This window comes from Calypte anna, chromosome 1, assembly GCF_003957555.1.
Source record: "Calypte anna isolate BGI_N300 chromosome 1, bCalAnn1_v1.p, whole genome shotgun sequence".
NCBI classification, from domain to species: Eukaryota; Metazoa; Chordata; class Aves; order Apodiformes; family Trochilidae; genus Calypte; species Calypte anna.
In genome coordinates this window covers 85,117,131-85,140,845 of record NC_044244.1, presented here as the reverse complement: position 1 = coordinate 85,140,845, position 23,715 = coordinate 85,117,131, and the positions used below count along the sequence as shown (strand labels likewise).

At 41.2% G+C, this 23,715-nt stretch overlaps 1 protein-coding gene across 1 annotated transcript in view; it reads left to right on the top strand.

Annotated features, from left to right (window-relative positions):
• Positions 1-23,715, top strand: part of WARS2 (tryptophanyl tRNA synthetase 2, mitochondrial) — a 49,215-nt gene that overhangs the window by 17,449 nt on the left and 8,051 nt on the right. Inside the window, exons 2-3 of the mRNA XM_030457336.1 lie at positions 6,398-6,655; positions 23,631-23,711. Coding sequence (XP_030313196.1) covers positions 6,398-6,655; positions 23,631-23,711 — 339 coding nt within the window. The remainder of the gene's footprint in view (positions 1-6,397; positions 6,656-23,630; positions 23,712-23,715) is intronic.

Sequence of the window (23,715 nt, the reverse complement as noted above, 5' to 3'; positions counted from 1 at the left end):
AGAATTTTCCTTTGGTAGATCATTGTGAGTATAAATTTTAGGCATTTTGCATGTTTCCTTTGAAGATTTTATGGTCTTTAAAGCTGTAAAATTCAGTGGTCTTCAAGTCAGTCTGTCCATGTTATTAATAACATGAGGAAGTTGTGTATTATATGTACATTTCTGTGTCCAGCTGATGTCGCATCCCACCTCTGGTGGATGGGGAATGACTGACTCTCAAATCACCTTGGTGAGGACTAAGGTGAGGTAGCAGTCAAGATCCAAACACAAACATCAGCTTTTAATAGGAATATGGTGCATAAACGTCAGTGGCAGTGGGAAAATAGGCATCCTGTATTTTTTTAAGTATTTCTATGGAACGCACACTCAGTGGTGGCACATTTAGTCTGTACACATCTAAGCTATACAGCTTTGTAGGAAAACAAGGTAGACCTTGCGTTACTTAATAACTTTGAGCAAAAGGAGAGAGAAATAATAAAGAAAGAGAGAGAGAGAGGCGGAGTCCCGGATTCAGTCAGACCTACTGACAGAGGTTGGTCAGTGCAGAGACAGTCCCTACCTGAGGCTTGCACATGCCCCTAATTACAGGCCCCAGTTGCTGGGCTTCCTGGAGTGTATGAGGCACCAGTACTTTTCCTTAACATGGAAAGCACTAGATGAGGTTTTAGGTCCAATAGGAAAAGTGACATCTGGTCCCTCCCGACTTTCACTTTGTGACTGGGCTCACAGTGCAGTCACTTGGGGTTCATCCAATACAATTGAACAGCATCAAGTTGACTTTACCAGTGTTCTTCAAAATCCTTCTGATTAAATGAGCATTCTGTTAACACCCTCTTCATTTTCAAAATAAGGCTGTTTGTAATGGTCTTTGGAAGACATGTAAGTAGGATTTCCTTAACTCTAGCAACTTCAGTGTGTATTCCAGTTCTGGCACATTTGTCTTGTGAGCAAGGAATGAGTGTGGTTTTGACTGCTGAATTGAGGCCCTGTCAACTGTAGCTCTCCTTACAACAAGTGTTACATAGAAAAGCTCTGTTTTGATCCAAGAAAGCAACACTGGATTTTGGAAGCTGTCATCTTTTCCAGTATAGCCTTTCAAATAGAAGTTGTATGTGGACATACTGCAGGGTGTTGGGCCAGGATTTAGCCATCCTGCTCCAGAACAAGAATATAACGCTTGTTCATGATTATTTGAGAACGTTTGGATGCTGACAGTTTTTCAGTATAAGCCGCAGCACTTGCTCATCTCATCATGAAAAAGGAGACTAGGTAAAAGAACACCTGAATGTTTATGGGTTTGGGACCAAACTTCATTTAGAAACACTGCTGATAAATGCACTGTGGTATTTGGATTTACCCTGAAGAAGTATTATTGAGAGAAAACAAATAATAGATGTTAACACATCTGTCAGATACTATGCTTTTAATAGAAGCTAAGATTAACATTCAGCATTTACTGGTGTAGATGCAAACACCACACAGAGTTAAACATACGAACAGCAGGCTCATACTGTGCTTACTACAGATGTCTGAATGAGTGAGTGCCTGTGGGCTGGAGCTGCGTGTCTTGTGGCTTTCACTCTGCTCCATTGGGAAGTCTTCACTCCTTTTGTTTTTATCCTTTTCCAACTCCAGTACTTTTGAGCACACAGCTCCCATCCCCTGACCTAAGAGCTCCATTGAAGTGCATTCCAGCCCCATGATTTCATGGTACCAGGCAGAACTCCCCTGCCACGCTGCTATGCTGCCCACTGCTTCTCACAGGGTGAACAAACAAGGAACATAAACTCTCTCCAAAGGAGCAATGTTCTCTGTATATTTTTAGTGCTCGAAAGCCAAGATTCATTTAAGGGTGTTTTGTGGAGGCTTTTTTTAATATAGACTTCTGCTAACACAATGGAATATTTCATACCACCCGATTTGCTGTAACATCTCATGTTTTATGTTGTTAAATGGAATCAAAGGAGTTAAAGATGAAAGACTTCTAGTCAACTAGTCCCTCAGCTGGGAGCCAGTGTGGGTTTGTTCTTTGTAATGTGTTTGCTAGTGCTTTACCCAGATCCAGCCTCAGATCCAGCCTAGCTCAGTTTTCATTATTGGATTAACTTGTTTCTGCAAATTCCTTGCTTTAGGTTAAGTAATTGCTGAGCTTAGGTTCAGTATAATGCAGCTACTGTTTGTTTCTCATGTTTAACTTGCTATTTATTGCCCATATGCTGAATAAATGTTTTATAAGTAGTTGTTTACCATTTGAACACACAAGCACCATTAAAGATGTTATGCTTGCTTTCATAGGCATTCTCTTTACTGGACAGACAGAGAACTTTGTTTTTTCTTTACATGAGAATGTGTCTGTTTTACTCTACATGTAGGTGCTGTTTTTTCCCAGCATATACTGTGTCACCAGATGCTAACTTACATGGTATTACAGCAAACCTCTCTTTAATTAGCTCATTGTTACCCTTCAGATGTTTGGAGTTAGTACAAAATGTGAATGTATGGTTTATGTTGAGACACTAATGTCTCGTATTTTCTTGGTCAAAAATGTTCTCAAACTGCCTATTTAAATGTTTCTGTTGCATTTGCATCTGCTAAAATGGGACATACTTTGGCAATACACGCAGCATGTTCATAGTGATATAATCTACATTGATCTGGGAACAGGAAAAGGCAGATAACAAACATGATGTGCGTAGCACGTGAAGCTTCCCATGAAGAAAGAGGCGGTGACTTCAAGTCATGGAGACTCTGACTTGAGGACTGACAGGGTTTGTAGACAGAACTGTTCTCCACAGGCTCAGGGTGCCAGCACTTTTTGAGTCAAGGTATTGGCATGTGTGAGGTGATGTGCCCTGACTGTATAGAGATATTCCTGCTTTCTGGTGTGACAGGCAGTCACCCACAGGGGGGTAGAGCTATTTCTGTACTGAAGGAGCACTAACTACAGAGTCCCAGCAAAAAGAAATGGTAACATCAGAGGACATTTCAAATGATGCTGTCTTTGTCTCAGCTGCAGTTGAAAGATGTGTAAGGTTTTGCAGCATGCTTTAATTTGGTCATCCTTGCATGCTTTATTTGATGCACATCCATTGTGGAGTTCAGAACATTATAAAATTTCATAGCTATTAAAACAGTGCAGATAGGAAACATTTTATAGAAAGTCACTGGAGTCAAGGCACTAATAGCTTCTTTATCAAATGGCATTTTCTGTGCCTCCTTACTGGCTTGTTACACCATGCAATAGCTCTTTTGGAAGGTATAGGGTGGGAAGCAGAAGTGGAAGAAGAAAACAGTAAAGGAACACAGGAGGGATAAAACAATCTGATAAAAAAATGGAGAACAGGGCTATAAGGCCTGTGTAGAATACTGTGGTTAACCATACATGTAGTTGAGCACTGGAAAATAGGCAGAAGAAATAGCTGTGGAAAGGAGCATCATGATTTGAACTGAGAGAGAGGAGACAAGGAGCTGAGAAGAGAAATTATGCTCTTACATACAGCCTGGTATTCTCTCTGTAGGAGCAGTAGACCATCTCAGTGGTCATCCATTTATTGTCTTATTTTCTTCTTGAGTTCTTAGTCTTTTGGTGAAGAGCAATATGGGAAGAGGAATATGGGAAGCAAAAGGTAATGTTAGGCCTGTAAAGTACCCATTGCATTGCCTAGCAACTGCTCTGTGCCCTTAGTAAGAGATTGCCTAGTGAATCCCAAGTTCCCAGAGTTTCTACAAGACTTCATTTAATTTATGTATGTATGCCACCTTCTCTAGGTGAGCACCTAGCCTTTCTCCCTGCTAACAGGAAGCTGGCTGCAGTCCTTGTGGCAGGTGAAGGGGTTCTGTGAGGAGTGTTAAATGCTTTTATACAAGTTCCTAGGAAAGCAAGGGATCAAACGGCAAACAAGGAATTGAGTAGCATAAATCTATTTTTGTGTGATGGACAGAGGAGGCATGCGTGGTCAAGGAATGGAGCACAGTAGCTGGAATTTATAGCTGCTGTTGGAGGAAATGGTGTGCTTTTCATTGCAGTGACTATCTTGCAGCTCCTGTGCTGGAGGTTCTCCAAGAGTGCTTAGAAAGTGACTCAAGAATATACTAGAAATCAAGCAGATATTTGGGATGGGATAAAGGGGTTAGTACCTGGACTTAAATGTGTAAGCATTTATATGAGCAGGAGAGATTAGCATGGCTGTTAGCCCAAACCTGCTCTTACCTGTCAGCACAAACACTTAAGAATTGGACAAGAAAACTGTCTTGATTTTAAAAACAGGCTTACTTTGAAAGCAAAAAGAATTTTTCAGCGAATTTTGAAGGAAATGGGCCAGGCCTTTCTGAACTACAGATCAAGGGAAAAAAAAAAATTAAGTCCTATTCCACTTGGAAACACTTTCTCATTCATTTTTCTTGGGTCTGAGTCAAAATTAATTAAGTCAATTTGAAGTCCTTTTTTAATAGTTAAAAATAATGGTACTTGGCCTTGACTTTTGGTGCTATTTTGTGTGGTTTCATAGTTGTATGACTTCATTTAAGTCTTTTTCTCCTCCATACATTTGCAAGAGATTCACAACAATTAAAATGGACTACATCAGTAATAAATTCTCTCTACTTTGTTATAGATGTTGATTTTAAAATTTAAGAGAAAAAAATCATGCAGTCAGTTCCTGCTGTACAACAGTCAGAGGACTTGTATTGTGCATCTTTGTGACTAGGACTCCCTGCTGAGGTTGATGGGTCCCTCATTTATAAGTCAAGCAGTCTTGCATGCTCTTACAACTTGGCATGTAACATTTTCACTTAAAACATTGCTGAGTTACTTCTGAATATGGTGGAATTCTTTGCAAAGGTCGGGGAGGTAATTGATCATATGCTGACAGCTTGAGGCTCTGAGAAAATGGTCAGATGGATGGCTGGGATGCAGGAAAAGAAACTTTCCAAGATGGTAATTGTCACCTAGCCAAACTATACATATTTTAAGCTTTTTAATCTTTGCTCACAAACTCAGGTTCTTCGTAATATTTTTGCTGCTTCTCTGTGAACTATCTTCAGATGTTGACATTTTACTGGTACTGATGCATATGCAGTATTTCAGGTGTGATCTTGAGCTTTAGCAGTATTTCATTGTAGAGCCCTTTTAGAAACTCTGCTGCTGCCAAGATGGGTCGTTTCAGAACTTCTTATAATCTCTTTCATGGTTCTTTGGATCAAGGACTAGGTTTCTTTCAGCAGCTCATGGCTTTGACAACTGTACCCTTAGCTGGTTTAAAATTGACTGGACAGCCAAGCCCAGAAAGTTGTGGTGAAGAGAGCTAAATCCAGTTGATGGCCAGTCACAAGGGATGTTTCCCAGGGTTCAGTTTTGGGGTTGTTTAATATCTTGGTATTGTTTAATATCTTCATCAGTGTTCTGGATGAGGGAGTTGAGTGCACCCTCAGAAAGTTTGTGCATGATACTAGGGTGGGTGGAGTGCTGATCTGGCTGAGGGTAGGAAGGTTCTACAGGGGGATCTGGACAAACTGGACTAGTGGGGCAAGGTCAATCAAATGAAGTTTAACAAGGCCAAGTGCAGGGTCCTGCACTTTGGTCACAACAACCCCTTAAATTGCTACAGTCTTGGGGAGGAGTGGCTGGAAAACTGCTCAGCAAAGGAGGACCTGGGGTTGTTGGTTGACAGGCAGCTGAACATGAGCCAGCAGTGTGCTCTGGTGCCAAGAAGGCCAACAGCATCCTGGCTTCTATCAGCAATAGTGTGGCCAGCAGGAGAAGGGAAGTGATTGTCCCCCTGTATTCAGCACTGGTGAGGCTACACCTCTAATACTGTGTTCAGTTTTGAGACCCTCACTACAAGACATTGAGCTGCTGGAGTATGTCCAGAGAAGAGCAGCAAAGCTGGTGAAGGATCTGGGGAGCAAGTCTCATGAGGAATTGGTGAGGGAATTGGGACTGTTTTGTTTGGATAAGAGGAAACTGAGAGGAGACCTTATTGTTCTCTACAGCTGTCTGAAAGGAAGTTGTAGTGAGGTGGGGATCTGTCTCTTATCCCACATAACAAGTGATAGAATGAGAGGAAATGGTCTGAAGTTGTACCAGGGGAGGTTCAGATTGGATATTAGGAGAAATTTATTTACTGAAAGAGTGGGCAGGCATTAGAACAGGCTGTCCAGGGAAGTGGTAGAGTCACTATCCCTGAAAGTGTTGAAAAATGTGTGGACATAGCACTTGAGGGCATGGTTTCGTTGGCATGGTGGTGGTGGGTTGACAATTGGACTTGAAAGTTCAACTTTGATCATTCTCATTTTCTATTCTATAAATAAATGAGAACTATGACATTTTCTGGCATGTAAAGAAAAAGAAAATTAAAAAAGAAAATGCATGTGTTAATTTTACCAATGTTTGTAACAGAATGTGGTCGTGGATCGGATTTTCTCTGGTATCCAGCCAACTGGGACACCTCATCTGGGTAACTACCTTGGAGCCATTCAGAACTGGGTGAATCTTCAGGAAGAGTACAGCTCAGTGCTTTATAGCATTATGGATATGCATTCTCTCACCATGCCCAAGGAACCAGCTGTCCTGCGCCAGAACATACTGGACACCACTGCTGCTGTTCTTGCCTGTGGTATTGACCCAAAGAAGTGTTTCCTGTTCCGACAGTCACTGGTTAGTGCTCCTGTTACATTAGATTTGTTTCTCATTAAGTGGCCTTCCACATATGTTAATAAATGAGCATAGCATTACTGAATTCCATTATCATCTTTGTGTTGGTGATCCTAGAAAATGTTGTTACTATAGGATTTCAGACTTATCCCTTGCAGCTGTTTTGAAGTGGCTGAAACCATGGTTGAGAAGTCCATTAGGTGATAAGTACATCTTTCATTTCCCAAGCAGAGCTAGGAGTTTGTATGGGCTATGAGTAAAATACTGAAAGGACCTGTTAGAAGATCACTAATTGAGCTAAGTCTCACTTTAATCACAAAATGTTAACTCATAAATGCATAAATATAGTCTGTGCAGCCATGAAGGCAATTACATATTTCTGTGGTTTTGTATCAGCACCTAGCACCTAATCTGCCAGCTGCAATACCCAACAGGTGATTGGAGTGGTAAGTTTTGTGTCTGTTCTGCCATTACCACCAGAGGATTAAGTCTTCTCTGGGATTTTTTTTTTCTGCCTTCCTTGCTATAACCTCTTTTTCATATGCCCCTTTTCCCACCTGATCTGATAGTGTGTCTGTGAAATACTTGCTTCTTCCCTTGAGCAACCTAGAGGGACTGGGCATTCTTTTCTACTTGTGGTCAATCTAGTCTTTCATGTACTTTGTTTTCCTGAAATATAACTTAGTTTCTTGCCTGATTAGCTTTCTGTTACTAACTCCAAACTCACAAGAGTTTGAGAGTTGGGCCCATGAAAACTACATGAAGTTCAGTAACGCCAAGTGCAAGGTTCTATACATGAGTCAGGGCAATCCCAAGGACAAAGACAGGCTGAGCAGAAAACAGACTGAAAGCAGTCCTGAGAAGAAGGATTTGAGGGTGATGGTTGATGAACCGTGAGCTGGTAATATGCACTTGCAGCCTGGTTGAAAACCAACTTTATCCTAAGCTACATCAAAAGAGGGCTAGCAGGTAGAGAGAGGTAGAGAGGTGATTCCCCCCTCTACTCTGCTCTCATGGGATCCCACTTGGAGTACTGTGTTCAGGTCTGGGGCCTCCAACGTCAGAAGGACACAAACCTGTTGGAGTGAGTCCAAAGGAGGGTCACACAAAGATGATCAGAGGGCTGGAGCACCTCTCCTATGAAGACTCTGCCCTGGTGAGGCCACATCTGGAATATTGTGCCCAGTTCTGGGCCCCTCAGTTCCAGAAGGACAGGGAACTGCTTGAGAGAGTCCAGTGCAGAGTGACCAAGATGATAAAGGGAATGGAACATCTCCCTTACAAGGAAAGGCTGAGGGAGCTGAGTCTCTTTAGCTTGGAGGAGACTGAGGGGTGACCTCATTAATGTTGATAAATATGTAAAGGGTGGGTGGAAGGAGGATGAAGTTAGGCTCTTCTCAGTGATGACCAATGGCAGGACAAGGGGTAACAGGTGCAAGTAGGACGATAGGAGGTTCCATGTAAACATAAGGATGAATTTTTTCACTGTGAGGGTGACAGAACACTGGCACAGGCTGCCCAGGTGGGTTGTGGAGTCTCCTTCTCTGGAGACATTCAAAACCCACCTGGATGGGTTCCTGTCTGATTTACACTAGGTGGTCCTGCTCTGGCAGGGGGTTGGACCTGATAATTTCTCAAGGTCCCTTCCAACCTGTAACACTCTGATTTCTGTGATTATCAGTAAGGATCTTACATTGCAGTCAACCACAGAAAGCATGTTCTATTTTTCACAATGTAATACTGCAGAGATTGGGACTTTGAATCCCCAGGGAAAATGTATCAGGCTTAAGAAATTATGGGAGGACAGGACTGTAAATGATACTTTTACAGAACCAATGCAGTCAACAACCATTGAAAAAATGTTCATCTTATAAAAAAATTGTTCCACCAAAGATGATTCTTACTTATGTTACAGTGTTTAGGCTGGCCTTTGTTAAATAGACTATATTTTATCTTAAATTTTCTATATGTCCTTATCTGTATAGATCTTATGTTTTTTTTTTTACTCAATCTAAAGCATTATGTGCTTTTCTCTGAGATGTGTCTGTTGTTCTGGACCATGTTCATACTCGTATCAATACAGCTTTAAGAAATGGCTAATTCTAGCACATTTGTGAAAGCTCATTGCCACACTGCAAGCAGAAGTACTGTTACAGTTGTTTGTGAATCCAGACTGTTTTACTAATAGTTCAGGATGAAGTGGTTTTGTTGACTTCCCAAAACCATGTCTACTCAAGCAGTATGTGGTGGTCAGGTATACCCAGAGATGCACTGCGGTCTGTTAAAATTGCATTGGCAGGACCAGATGTTTGTCTGGAAGCAATTAAAAGAAATATCTGCATGTAGCTCTTGATGTGAGGAAAGGAGACAGGAACCTTGCTAATGTGATTATTGTTTTAGTATGATAATGAAATCATGCATTATAGAATGTCATAATACCAAGAAGATTGTTCCTAAAAACATAGGTGTAAAGTGGATTGCAGCTATTATTAATCAAGAAAGTTTATTGCTTGATTAGTAATTGCAAAAAGGGAGCTGGCCTCTCCTTTTCAGCCACTGTAGCAGTCTCCAAGGGTGGTCTAAAAAGCTACAGTTTTGTTTATAAACATTTGGGCTGAGGTTTGAAGCAAAGAGAGTAAAACTAATTGTATACTGGAATAGGTTGTTCTTCCAGAGGTCATCAGCAAAGCAGTGAAAATCCAGCTGCAGAGAACTGGTTTAGGTATTTGGTTATGGGCAAAGTAGCTTTCTCTTTTTAATACCAGATGAAAGTGATAAATCAGAGTTCTCAGTAGATTACTGTGGTATAGTTATTGCTGTGATCTGTGTATCACAGAAGCACTACAGCAGTTATTTGTGGTTAATTCTTCTGTTCATTTTTTTAAACAAACATAATGCAATTAAATTATTATGAAATAAGAACTTTTGGTTTTAATCCCCAAAGCCATATACAACTGATGACTGGTAGCACCCTGATTCTGTAGGACTAATGGCAGAGTGAAATTCTTGTACTGGGATAATATGCTAGTAATGGTAAGCCCATTAAGGGAATTGCTCATGCAGTCAGTATTGTAAATGCATCTGTGTCCTCCTACTTTCTCTGGATTAACCTGGGTAAGAATGGCCTGGAATTGTTAAAGAGAGAGACTTTTTTTATTCATTTGTTTAGTTTACTCTTTCCTTACATTCTTTCTGTTGCTGCTTGTGTTGCTTCTCTGGAACATGTTTGCCGCATGCAAAAGAAATACTGATATTTTATTTCTGGAAAGGCCTATGCATTTATTTAGTAAAGGTTTCACTGTCAGTGGACAGCTATTTACAGCAGGGTTTATGCAGATTAAATCAAATTCAGAGATACCTGAAATACCTGCCTCCAGAGTTTTCCCAACTTTTATCATCCTTTTGGGCAAAAGGCTGATTAATATTGATAACAGATGGCTGAGGAAATGTGTGGTGAGAACAGATACCACTCACGTTTCCACTGGACCCAAAAAGTTCCTGCTATGATAAGAAGAGGGATGAAGTTGTCTTGCAGTCCCCGTACAGATTTCAGTGATGTCCTTGCCTTTCAAGTAAAATAAATGAAAGTGAGAGGAATTTTGCATGGACTGGTTTTTATTGTGTTGCTTAGAGGATACAAAGGCTGTGTTCTCATGGCTCAGGTATACAGCTAAGTTCCTATAAAGGAAAAGTGCTCATTTGATGAAAATCAGTTTTATATACTTTGTAATTTTAAAATTACAGCATTTTTTCTAAAAAGATAAGAAAAAACAGACGAAGAACATCTTTCTAAAAACATGTCTTTTCTACATAAACAGAAAGTTAATGAGTAGCTGTGTATTTGGTCTCCATACATAGCAGTTGACTAAATACCTCCCATGCTTGTATGACCATATACAAACTTCAGCTTAAGGAAGTAGTGGTTATAAAGATAACTTGAAAATACTTAAAAGCAAGAAGGATGATGATGAATGTTTAGGATAGTGTTTGGAACTACATTGTCTGTGAAGGGTTAGAAACAAAGACATTTAATTAGATTGTCTTGAAAGACACAGTTGTGGAATATGTTGGACATTAGAATGGCTTCTGAGATAAGCTCTTTATTACAGCATGTTTAGTTATAATTTGAATAGGAAGACAAGTCACAGATACGTGGCAGTTTCTGTAAGAATGAAAATAAATGCTTATTTCATAATTATGTGTTTTTGTTTGGACCATAGTTGCAAGATGGAGGAAACCCTCATTACTCTTGGAGAAAATAAGGTAAAGATATACTTTAAATTACTGCATTTGCCTACCAGGCATAAAAGACAACGGAATAATTACTTACACAGCATATCCTGAGAATACTGCAAGAAAGAGCAAATTCATTCTTTAAATTGTATTATAACTGATAAAAGCTGCAGTGGTCGTCTTCCATAAAACTTTGAATGTTTTATTAAAAACAAAAAGGACTACAGGGGGGAAATAAGTAAGACAGTAAGCAATCAGCACATATGGTAAGCTTATATCATATAACCATTTTCACTGATTCCTGGTGGGTACAATACACATTTCAGTTTTTACTCATAACCATCTTGTATCTCATCTGCTTCACAGTCAAAACAATTTTAGAAACTGCTGTTGCTTTTATGTGGTCTCAGGCTGTTCTTCCTGTCCACCTACCTACCTACTGTAGTAGACACATGCTGAATGTCCCAAGAGAAACTACAGTTGCATCAGAGCTGATTCAACAAGTGTTTGATAAGCAGTTCTGTCAGGAGTCCTGTGAGTTTCTGGACAACATAACGTTCAGTTTGTCAGTGGAAAATTGCAGTTTTCAGTGCTATAGACAGTGTGATTTATTTTCTGAATATAATTCGCTGCAGTATTCTTGCAGTGTGCAAGCAAATTAAAGCAGTAACTCTGGGAGGTGGGAATTTGACAGTTTGTCTTAGCCTTAACTCCAAAAGCCAAAAAACAACAATTTAAATGTGTGCACTAACTGTTTCACTGCTATTATTTTCTAGAAATATCCAGCTGCTTTGTTTTGTGGGCAGTTTAAATGGATTCACACTACTTCTTTCCCAATTTTAGAGGGGTTTAAAAGCCTCCATTGCCTCATAGCTTATAAATTCATTAAAGTACATTAATTTAGCGTGTTCCATTGAAAGCTTTCTGTCACAAGAGGCAGTATGTTAATATTTAAAGTAAAAAAAAAAAAAAATTCTGCTTGTCTCAGTCCTTCTGTTTTCTTCCCCATAGGACGAGGCTAGACATAGCCAGAGCTCAGAGCAAAGAAGTCATGGTTCAGTAGGATATTTTTTTACCTTTATTCCATAATATGCTTGGTTTATCTCATACTATTATGAAGCTGTTAAACATTCCTCTTTTCACCAGTCCTCTTGACATACCAAACTAATTAGTCAAACAGTACTGTGAGTTAGACTATCAGAATCTCTGAAAATAAGTTAATTTCATAATGAATACATGGAAGGAAATCAAAATGTTAGGCATTGGAAGGGACCTCGAAAGATAATCGAGTCCAACCCCCCTGCCAGAGCAGGACCACCTAGTGTAGGTCGAACAGGAACCCATCCAGGTGGGTTTTGAATGTCTCCAGAGAAGGAGACTCCACAATCTCCCTGGGCAGCCTGTGCCAGTGCTCTGTCACCCTCACAGTGAAAAAACTTTTCCTCATGTTTAGAGAGAAACTCCTGTGCTCCAGCTTGCATCCATTACCCCTTGTCCTGCTGTTGGTCATCACTGAGAAGAGCCTGGCTCCATCCTCCTGACACTCACCCTTTACATATTTATCAACATTAATGAGGTCACCCCTCCGTCTCCTCCAAGCTAAAGAGACCCAGCTCCCTCAGCCTTTCCTCATAAGGGAGATGTTCCACTCCCTTTGTCACCTTAAGGGCAAATTACTGTGCTGTATCTAGGTTTATAACCAGTATAACCTGGTTCCAGTAGGAGTATTCTTGGTCAGGGTCTTCAGAAAGGAGAATCTGCTTTCTGTAAGTTTAGCCAAATATGAATAAGCATGTTATTAAAATATTCAAAGGTAACAGCAAAAGCTAGATAACCCCCAATTCAATATATTGCTTAACATGTTCTTAGATGTATTAACCATGTAACATGTTTGTAACCATGAATTTATTCCACACTGTCTTGACTTTATTCTTCAAAGAGGAATTTGGGACACTACGTTAAATTTTCTGTCATAAAAGTATCTCACTTGCTGTTGAGTTACTGCAGTCTGAATTTGATTCAAGACTAATCTATTTTGTCTTGTTTATGGCCCCATTATTTACTCTCACTATTTAATATACAGATGCATTATTAAGTATCCTGAACATATTGTTTGCAATCATAGGCATTAATAAAATCTTACATCTTATGTGAGAAAAAAAAAAATAGGTGAGCAGCACTTTATTCTAAAAGGCCTCTTGAATTTTTTGGAGGCACTAATACTTGTAGAAGAGACAAAAATCCTGAAAAACTGTTTCATTTCTTTTGAAACTTAGGACCCTTTCCATCCTCAGTTCAGATTTTATTTTAGTACACAGCTGTGAAAATTACCTCCCTAGACCTGTTTGTTTGTCTGCTACATTGGCAACATAAAATCTGTGGAATTTATTGTCGTTTAGAATGTAGCCCCTTACAAGGTTACACTGCTGAGGGGAGCTGTTTCCACGTAGCAAATATGCAGCAAATTTGCAGTCCTTTACAGAGGAGGGCTGTAGGTTGAAACGTGAGGGAATCTATCTTGAAAATGAAACACTCCTCTTATTGCAGGAAGCCACTTCAGCTGCTGACACACAACTCAGAAAGCTGAATTCCTGTTGCTGATCTGCCTGCTTTCAGATCTGCTCACAGCACCCATGCCTTTTTCCCTCTGTTATTGTTCTTGAATCTCATTGCTTCCTATCCCCCTCAGCTGTATGTCTAGGTGTGAAAAGCCATCTAGAATTACTTGGGCTAACAGTATCTATTGGTTTTCCATATATATATATATATATATGTATATGTATATACATATATCATCAACTGTGGCTGTGGCCAGGGAGTAGCAGCAATAACTTGGTAGGGAATAGCCAGGAATAAGGACAAAATAATAGATTTGTACGGACAAACCCTGAGGTTGTACTTGAGAAACATATAACAATCCAGAGATGATCTAAATGTAAATTGTGATGCAAGTTCAATAATGTCAAATGGCCACACAACTGTATAGTTAAGAAGCTATTTACTTGTAAAGAGGGAGGAACAGGGCACTTAGCCAGGTGAAGAAACAGAGATGTTTTTGCCTTTTAGGTAACTACTCATTAGCATTTCAGAGTGGTCACCTCTGTCCAATTAGTGTGCTAAAAAAAAAATAAAAGGAATCTGACTATGCAGGCTTAGCCTTGTCAGGCCACAGGCAAGGAATATACGTAGTTTTTCTGGAAATAACTGTTTGATTAGTGATTTGTAAGCCAGGTTGAGGGAGATGCTTAATGCAATGGAAATTGAAGGAGGAAACATGTTGCTGGTAATAGCAGAGAGATGACCATCTCGACCTTTTGAGAAATGTTGATGGTTTTTACAGACTTGCAACAGATTAGGAAAGAAAACTGTGATGAAGTGGACGACAGGGCAGGAAAAAAAGAAACTTTATGTAATTACTGAGAAAAGCAAAGGCTATGATTTGTGTTGTCTAAAAAGGGTGGTGGTGGGGGGTCACTCTATGGATCTGGTTAAGTTTTTTTGTGAAAACTGCTAAATGGGAAATGGTTGGCTTTGTAAGAGAAATAATAAATAGAAGACTTGGAAGACTGTTAGTCTTCCAAATATTTTCAGCCAAGCTGCAAGAAATATTTCCTGAGAAAATAATGTTTATATTGAAAACAGGCTATTATATTCTTTCAGGACACAAAAGTATCTGGAGTTGACATGAAGGATTTAATGGGTTAGATAGCTGTTTTTCAGATATATTAAAGATTGAGACATCCTTGGAGGTTGGTTTGACATACGGTTCATGAACTGTCACTGGTTGCAAGTTTTGCTCATTGGAGATGCAGTTCTGTTTTTCTGTGTTTTGTAGTATTTTTATACTGGGGTATTGGAGGGAGAGAAAGCACTGCTGAGAAACTGATATTTTGACTGGAGAATAGCTAAGCTTATTACTATGTGCTCTCTTGTGAAGGTGGAGCGTTCCCGAAGTGTGCCTTAGGTCCAGAAAGCTGTCATTTTAAAACACAAAACAAATTACGTTCTTTAGAGGTTAAATAAACACAGAATAACCCTAATTTATTTGAACTCTATACTATTATTCCCTAGAGTTGTAGTTAGGTTTGGAGTAAACCCCTTTTAAGAATAAATAAATAAACAAACAGTAAGCAAGAGACCTTTCTAATAGTCCTACTTGTTTTAATGGAAACTGTGTGAAAAGTGGTGCTTCTTTGACAACGTTCTTCCTTGTAATGGCACAATAAATGCTACCTAACACAGCAGGAAGCAACTGAGAATCATTTGCCAAAGATGAGTAAAAATCCTAGTGGCTGAAAATACCAAAATCTAATGGAAAACCTGCTAGTAGGATTATACTACTGATCAAGGTGATGCTAGTGGTCAGGAGATGTTAAGTGAGATGAGAGAAGCTGCAAATTTAGGACAGAGAGCAATACTATTACATTTCAACTATCCACATACAGCCTTTTTGAGGATGACACATACAGATAAAATTTTTCAATGCAAAAAAATAACTTCCTAGTTTTACAGTCTGTTAGAAATTACGGCATTCCACATTTGCTTTTGGGTGGTGCAGAGGACCTAGTTCGGGATGTTTTAGTGGAGGGCTCCCAGTAGTAGCAACCTCATTATAGCTGTGTTTCACATTGTGGCTGGAGAGAGCAGACCAAATAAAGTACATGAATGTTCTATTTCTAGAAAGAGAGCGAGGTGAAAATGAAGTCGAATTGTGAGAAATAAATAAAAAGCAGGAAAGCTACAGCTATCCTGGAGATCATATTTTAACAAAGCAAAGGTATTTAAAAAACAAACAAACAAAAAACCTAGACGGATAAAAACAACAGTTAAATGTTTGAAACCACTCATGAAGAAAGCATTGGTCCAGCAAATCCCTTTCCATGATTCTGTAAAGTAGGAAGCAATCAGAGAAAAAGAATTGCCCAAATTCGAAAAATGAGAAAGCATATAGAATTGGCATGTCCTTTTTCTCTTCTTTTCTTTTCTTTTCTTTTCTTTTCTTTTCTTTTCTTTTCTTTTCTTTTCTTTTCTTTTCTTTTCTTTTCTTTTCTTTTCTTTTCTTTTCTTTTTTCAAACAAAATTTAAAGGAGCTATGCAAGAATTTGAGGAGCACCCTTCAGAGGATACTTAGCTAAGTATTCTCCTGTCAGAAACAGGAGGTGGTTTAGGGGATCAGCAAATGCAAAGTGTAAGAGGTATTCAGGATTGGTAAGGCCCTAAGAACAAGGCTCAGTCTTGGTGCTGCTGAAGGTATTGGGAAGGTTGCCACTTTGTGTATTTTGTAGTAGCAGATAAGAGCCAAGTCAGCTTATTGTAAATTTACTGAAACTATTAGGTAAAGGCAGGCAATTTAGACACCAGATGGCATTTGGCTGGGAGTCTAAAAAAAACACGTGATATGACAGAAATGGTAGCCAAAGTGTGCAGCCTGACAACAGAAATGGTCACTGTGCATAAGGAGTAGATTGAAGTCATGTTGGCAGTACACAAGCAGCATTATAAATGGGACCACAGAAACTACAAGCTGATTTTGACGTTCTACTTAACAGGGGTGGTAGATGATAGTCTTCAAGAAAGAATAGGACACTGACTACGTGATTAAATACTCTCTTTGGAGAATAACTATGGTTTCTTCTGCTTCATTAAACTGCTGAATTCTACAAGATTGTCAGTAAGCATGCAGACAAAGGAAATCCCAGGATCACAACAGGTTTGAACTAGGTAGTGAGCCGGAGTTTGTGGGCAATGCCAAGTTCTTTCGGATAGTCAAAGGAAAAGAACTCCAAAAGGACTTGTAAAACAGAATGGGTAGGCAAATTAGTGGTAAGAGAGCTTTAAATGCAAAGTAAAGCCTCTAGGTAACAGTGATCTAAACCTTTACAAAGTATTGAACTAAGTCACAATGCAGGAGAAAAATAAAAAAGTCTTGGAGTCATCACTGGCAGTTCTCTGAAATCATTAGCTCAGCACAGTTTTCAAAAAAGCCAACAATATGTCATCATCACCATTTCACCAAGGAGGGTATTGAGAAGAAGACAAGGGTTATTTTTTGTCACTATACAAAATCTTACCTTGAATATTGGATAGATCTTTAGTGGCTGCATCTCAAGAAGGAAGCAGTGAATTAGAGATGCTGTGAAGAAAGGGAATTAAAGCTACAAGGGAATAGTGTTGCTAACTTGAAAAGAAAAGTTTAGAGGTCTGGCATGCTTCAGTTCAAAAAGGATGAAGCTGAGGTGTAGAAGCAGTCAAAGTTTACTAAATCAGAAAGAGTGTTGAATCATTCAACAAATTGTGCAATACAAGAAACAGGTGGCATTCAAAACTAGTAAACAAATGGCAGATAAGTGAAAGTACTTCTTTACACATCAGATTTGAATGTCTGGAGCTTGTTACTTCATGAGATTGTGAAGTGGGGAGTATTAGCAGATTCAGAAAGGGAATAGACAAATTTATGGGAAACATGGATATTAACAGGATTGGGCCAGGGATAATATCTTCAGATAATCCCTAATACAATAATTACAAATACTGTACAGGTATGAGGGTAAGATACTGTAAGAAGCAATTGGCTTGTGTGCCTCCAAAATGCTGCCTCTTGTTACTACTACTGGGAACAAAGTGCTAGGCTACAGCTACCTCTGTTGTGATCCAGTAGGGTATTATTTCTTATGTTCTTATGTTTTGGTTGTTTAATGAACATGTTTAAATTTGCTCACAATTTAAACAAACTCAGGGTAGGAGGCTGACAGAGTTTGTCCAAGAGAATGGCTTCTCCTAATTGTGATCCATTGGTATTGCTTAGTGCCAGAAAGGATTAGTAGATTGTGCCTTTATTTTACTGGTATCATACACATCTTCACTTCTTCCAGTTTCTTTGTAGCCAAAGTTACCCAATCAAAGTGATGGAGTACTGTAACTTAATGAGTAACCACATTTGAGCAGATGCAGAGTGACTGACCAAATGTAGCAATTACCTGCCCCTCTTGCCAAGTAAAACACAGTAGCTTAAACCATGATTTACTCTGACAAATGATTTGTGGTTTAAGCCTAGTACCTCCTGATTCACAGACCAACAGTCAGTTACTGCAATTTGGATGATGAATGTTCACTCATTAGGCTCCAGTACTGAAATTTTTTCCAACTGAAATCTGTTCTTCTGCACACCTTTTTATATTTTCTATCCTTTTTATCAGGCTTTTTCTTCACTGTTCACCACTCTTGCCTTACTTAGGAAAGGACTGTGTATGTTTAATGATCAGAGGTAAGCATGACGTTCTAGGACCCAGAACTGCTGATTCAGCTCAGTAAATGCTGTTTAGATCATTTGGTGTTTTGGTAACTGATGTAATGTCAAAGCCACTGATGCAATGAAACACACGTGCAGTCTTGGCTGTGGAAGCAACAACTGACAGAGCTGGATCAATGACTGCATAGCTTTTAAAGGGACTCCTTGTCAACACAAGTGCAACAGAGCACCATCTCCTCTATCCGTGACTAGAAGAAAGGAATCAGAAACCACTTGTCCCACAGCTTGGACAGGAGCACCCTGTGCTGGGTTAGGAACTGGCTGGAGGGCCGGGCCCAGAGAGTGGTGCTGAACGGGGCTGCATCCAGTTGGCGGCCGGTCACTAGTGGTGTCCCCCAGGGATCAGTGTTGGGCCCAGTTCTGTTTAATATCTTTATCGACAACTTAGACGAAGGGATTGAGTCCATCATCAGCAAATTCGCAGATGACACCAAGCTGGGAGGAAGTGTGGACCAACTCGAAGGCAGGAGGGCTCTGCAGAGGGACCTGGACAGACTAGAGAGCTGGGCCGATTCCAACGGGATGAGGTTCAACAAGGCCAAGTGCCGGGTCCTGCACTTTGGCCACAACAACCCCATGCAGCGCTACAGGCTGGGGACAGAGTGGCTGGAGAGCAGCCAGGCAGAAAGGGACCTGGGAGTCTGCATCAACAAGAAACTGAACATGAGCCAGCAGTGTGCCCAGGTGGCCAAGAAGGCCAATGGCATCCTGGCCTGTATCAAAAACAGCGTCACCAGCAGGTCCAGGGAGGTGATTCTTCCCCTGTACTCAGCACTGGTTAGGCCACACCTCGAGTACTGTGTCCAGTTCTGGGCCCTCAGTTTAAGAAGGATGTAGAGGTCCTGGAACAGGTCCAAAGGAGGGCAACCAGGCTGGTGAAGGGACTCAAGCACAGGCCCTATGAGGAGAGGCTGAGAGAGCTGGGGCTGTTCAGCCTGAAGAAGAGGAGGCTCAGGGGAGACCTCATTGCTGTCTACAACTACCTGAAAGGAGGCTGTAGCGAGGTGGGAACTGGACTCTTTTCACAGACGACCTTCAACAAGACAAGAGGACACAGTGTTAAGTTGTGCCAGGGGAGGTTTAGGTTAGATATTAGAAAGAATTTCTTCACGGAGAGGGTGATTAGGCTATGGAATGGACTGCCTGGTGAGGTGGTAGATTCTCCGTCCCTGGAGACATTTAAAAAAAGACTGGATGTGGCACTCAGTGCCATGGTCTAGCAACTGCTGTGCTGGGTCAAGGGTTGGACTAGATGATCTCTGAGGTCCCTTCCAACCCGGCTAATTCTATGATTCTATGATTCACTTTGAACCAGATGGTGATTTCTTCAAAATGAAAGGGGGGTCTTGAGCTTAGTATTTTCTGTAAAGCTTCGTTTACACTTTGTATCTTGCTGAAGGTACATTTGGTGCATCTTTCTGTACTTTGTCTTGTGCATAGAAGATTGCAGGTGAATTAATCAGGAGGATGTTAAAAAAAACAAACAAACAAAACAAAACTGTGGAAAAGGAAAAAAGAAGGGAAAGAGAATCTACGTGAAATTTTTCATCTCTCTAGTCACTTAGCTATTTTCTTGTGGTCAGACAGATATCTCTATTGACATGGATAAGTGAAGTAATCTAATGACCATTACCTAGGAAATTACATTTAAAATGTGACTGCAAAGGAATTGCTATTAACAATGCTAGTAATTCTTATTTGTTAACAAACACTTTTTACTGCTTTCTGTCTGGGTTGTTATATTGTGTTGGAAGCATGAAGCTTTGAACATCTTTAGCATGATTTAACATGGTTAGTATGTTCTTAAGCATCCGAATGTGCCATTATTGAAAAGAAAGACTCAGAACATGTAAGCAAAGGAGAACATGCATTACCTTATTATTATTATTACCTTACATATAGCTAATTAGCAACAGACCAAAATTACTGGAAAGAAATTAAGTAACAGCCTATGCGACAGCCGTGCTTGCCTGCTTTACTAGTCCTAAAGTTAATATTGTAGATGTAAAAACTGAAGAACATGCGCCAAGAAGCTAAACAGGGGTTCATCCAACAAAGGTTGTTGCATAGGCTGTTGGGGAAACAGTTCAGAAATATACAGGTTGTGAGCAATCCTGACTTACTTCAATTTAGGCCACATTGGGTTAATGGTTATTGAGGCCTAGTTAGAGGCTTTCTGAGAATGAGCTAATGGGAAAGAGATAACTTAATTGACAACAGAAGAGGAAAATAATTATGTGAGAAGAAGGTTCCATGAGAATGGTATGTGTAATTGGAATACAAAGCCACCTGCATGGTAAGATGGTGTAAACAAGGCTTCTCTATATACAGTGAGTGCAAGTTGTTAATAAACGATTTCATACAATCATATTGATGTGCACACGGAATCCTTAAGCCTCTGCAGACTGTTTTCCCACACATAGGCCATTTCTTGTCTCTGCTTGTAGAAAGTCTTCCTCTTAACAGGAGGGGGGGAATCACACTGTCTAACATCTTTCTTTCAGAAAGCATTACAATTCCACTGTAACTGCAATGCCCTCATAATGTTAAATGAAGAGTTTGTGGTATTAACTTAAATGGAGTTATCTTTCTCATTTTTTCAAACCATCCTTGTAGCAAAGAGTATATAGGGGCCTGATCTCTCCCTTTCATCTGTGGATCACTGTTAATTTTGCTAGGATTGCAGAGCAGAGGAACAAATCAATGGACAGTCCAGGCTGTGCTGTAAAGATTGACACCCAACCATAGCTGATATCTTGCAGACAGGTCAGGGTTGTTGGCACTTGTTTGTACACCCAAAGCACTGACAAACCCACTCCTGATGCTCCACCTAGGCTCTGCACCTGAGCTACATCACAAGTGTACCTGTGCTCAGTCTTGACACTGCTGCCCTGATTTTCTCATGGCTTCCTGGACTGACCTCAGATGTCACTAATTCATAGAATCATAGAATTGGCTGGGTTGGAAGGGACCTCAGAGATCATCGAGTCCAACCCTTGAACCACCGTTGCGGTTGCTAGACCATGGCACTGAGTACCACATCCAGTCTTTTTTTAAATATCTCCAGGGACGGAGAATCCACCACTTCCCTGGGCAGCCCATTCCAATGACGGATCACTCTTTCCGTAAAGAAATTCTTTCTAATATCTAACCTAAACTTCCCCTGGCACAACTTAAGTCCATGCCCTCTTGTCTTGTTGAAAGTTGTTTGGTAAAAGAGCCCAACCCCCACCTGGCTACACCCTCCTTTCAGGTAGTTGTAGAGAGCGATGAGGTCTCCCCTGAGCCGCCTCTTCTTTAGGCTGAACAACCCCAGTTCTCTCAGCCTCTCCTCATAGGGTCTGTGCTCGAGTCCCTTCACCAGCCTGGTTGCCCTCCTTTGGACCTGTTCCAGGACCTCTACATCCTTCTTAAACTGAGGGCCCAGAACTGGACACAGTACTCGAGGTGTGGCCTAACCAGTGCTGAGTACAGGGGAAGAATCACCTCCCTGGACCTGCTGGTGACACTGTTTTTGATACAGGCCAGGATGCCATTGGCCTTCTTGGCCACCTGGGCACACTGCTGGCTCATGTTCAGCTTCTTGTCGATCCAGACTCCCAGGTCCTTTTCTGCCTGGCTGCTCTCCAGCCACTCTGTCCCCAGCCTGTAGCGCTGCATGGGGTTGTTGTGGCCAAAGTGCAGGACCCGGCACTTGGCCGTGTTAAACCTCATCCCGTTGGAATCAGCCCAACTCTCCAGTCTGTCCAGGTCCCTCTGCAGAGCCCTCCTGCCTTCTAGTTGATCAACACTCCCCCCCAGCTTAGTGTCGTCTGCGAATTTGCTGATGATGGACTCAATCCCCTCATCTAAATCATCAATGAAGATGTTGAACAGAACTGGGCCCAACACTGATCCCTGGGGGACACCACTAGTGACCGGCCGCCAACTGGATGCAGCCCCGTTCAGCACCACTCTCTGGGCCCGGCCCTCCAGCCAGTTCCTAACCCAGCACAGGGTGCTCCTGTCCAAGCTGCGGGCTGACAGTTTTTTCAGGAGGATGCTGTGGGAGACGGTGTCAAAGGCTTTGCTGAAGTCTAGGTAGACCACATCCACAGCCCTCCCCTCATCCACCAGTCTGGTCACCTGATCATAAAAGGAGATCAGGTTGGTCAGGCATGACCTGCCCTTCCTAAAACCGTGCTGGCTGGGTCTGATCCCTTGCCCATCCTGCAGGTGCTGTGTGATTGCACTGAGGATGATCTGTTTCATGACCCTGCCAGGCACTGAGGTCAGGCTGACGGGCCTGTAGTTTCCTGGGTCCTCTTTCCGGCCCTTTTTGTGGATTGGCGTGACATTCGCCAACTTCCAATCATCTGGGATGTCCCCAGTGAGCCAGGACTGTTGGTAGATGATAGCGAGAGGCTTGGCGAGCTCTTCTGCCAGCTCCTTCATTACCCTTGGGTGGATCCCATCTGGTCCCATAGACTTGTGGGGATCCAAGCATCGCAGTAGGTCACAGACTGTGTCCTTCAGGATTACAGGGGGGCTGTTTAGATCCATGTCACTTTCTATGAGCTCCAGAAGCCATCCGTCTTCAGGGTAACCTGTCTTTCCGCTGAAAACTGAGGTAAAGAAGGTGTTAAATACCTCAGCCTTTTCTTCATCTTTAACAACTATATTCCCACTCGTGTCCAGTAAAGAATCTGACGATCACCAAGCTGTCATTGTCACCACCTCTGCCCTATGTAAATCCTGCAGGGCATTGTCCTGGTCAGGGAGGTGACTGTTTCTGCCCAGCTTGTAGCCTTCTGCAGCCACAGCCTAGTGGAGCAGTCCAACTCGTCTTGTTCCCTGCCTGTTAAGTCAGGGTTCTGTGAAGGACCTGCAGTTATGATACTGCCAGCTGTGCTGCAGTGGAGTGTTGCTCTAGTAAGGACTATAGGAACCTGGCCTGAGCTTAAATGGGGCCATGGGCAGAAGGTGTGGACAGAGGATTCAGATGAGGCTGGTCAGGGCAGCCAAGGGAAGTTAGTGTATTCAGGGCCCTGATGAAGAAGAAATGAAACTTTGGTAACTTACAGGTACTGTACCTCAGAAAGGCAACGAGGTTTTGAACTATTAATGTATTATCTCAAGGTGTGGGGAGGCTGTGGCGCAGTGGACAGCAGTTTGTTAGTTTGTATGTAAGTTTACCTCTGTTACTATTAAAGCATTTTCTTTCTTGTGTAGAATATGAGTGATTAGGACCAAGAATCTTGCTGTGCTGCTTTAGTGTAGTGCATTCGGTCCATGCAGTAACCAAAACTTTCCATTAATTTGTCACTGCACCTTACTGAAAAAATAATAGCCAGAGATAATTATTTTTCTGATACTATTTACCTGTATTAATTTTTAGAAAATATGTATATATGTAATTGCAGAAGATTAAAGTATATTATGACTTTCTAATTCCAGGTCCCTGAGCATGCAGAACTTGCCTGGATTCTTGGGTGCTTAACTAATGTGCCACGTCTGCTACGTTTGCCCCAGTGGAAGGTAT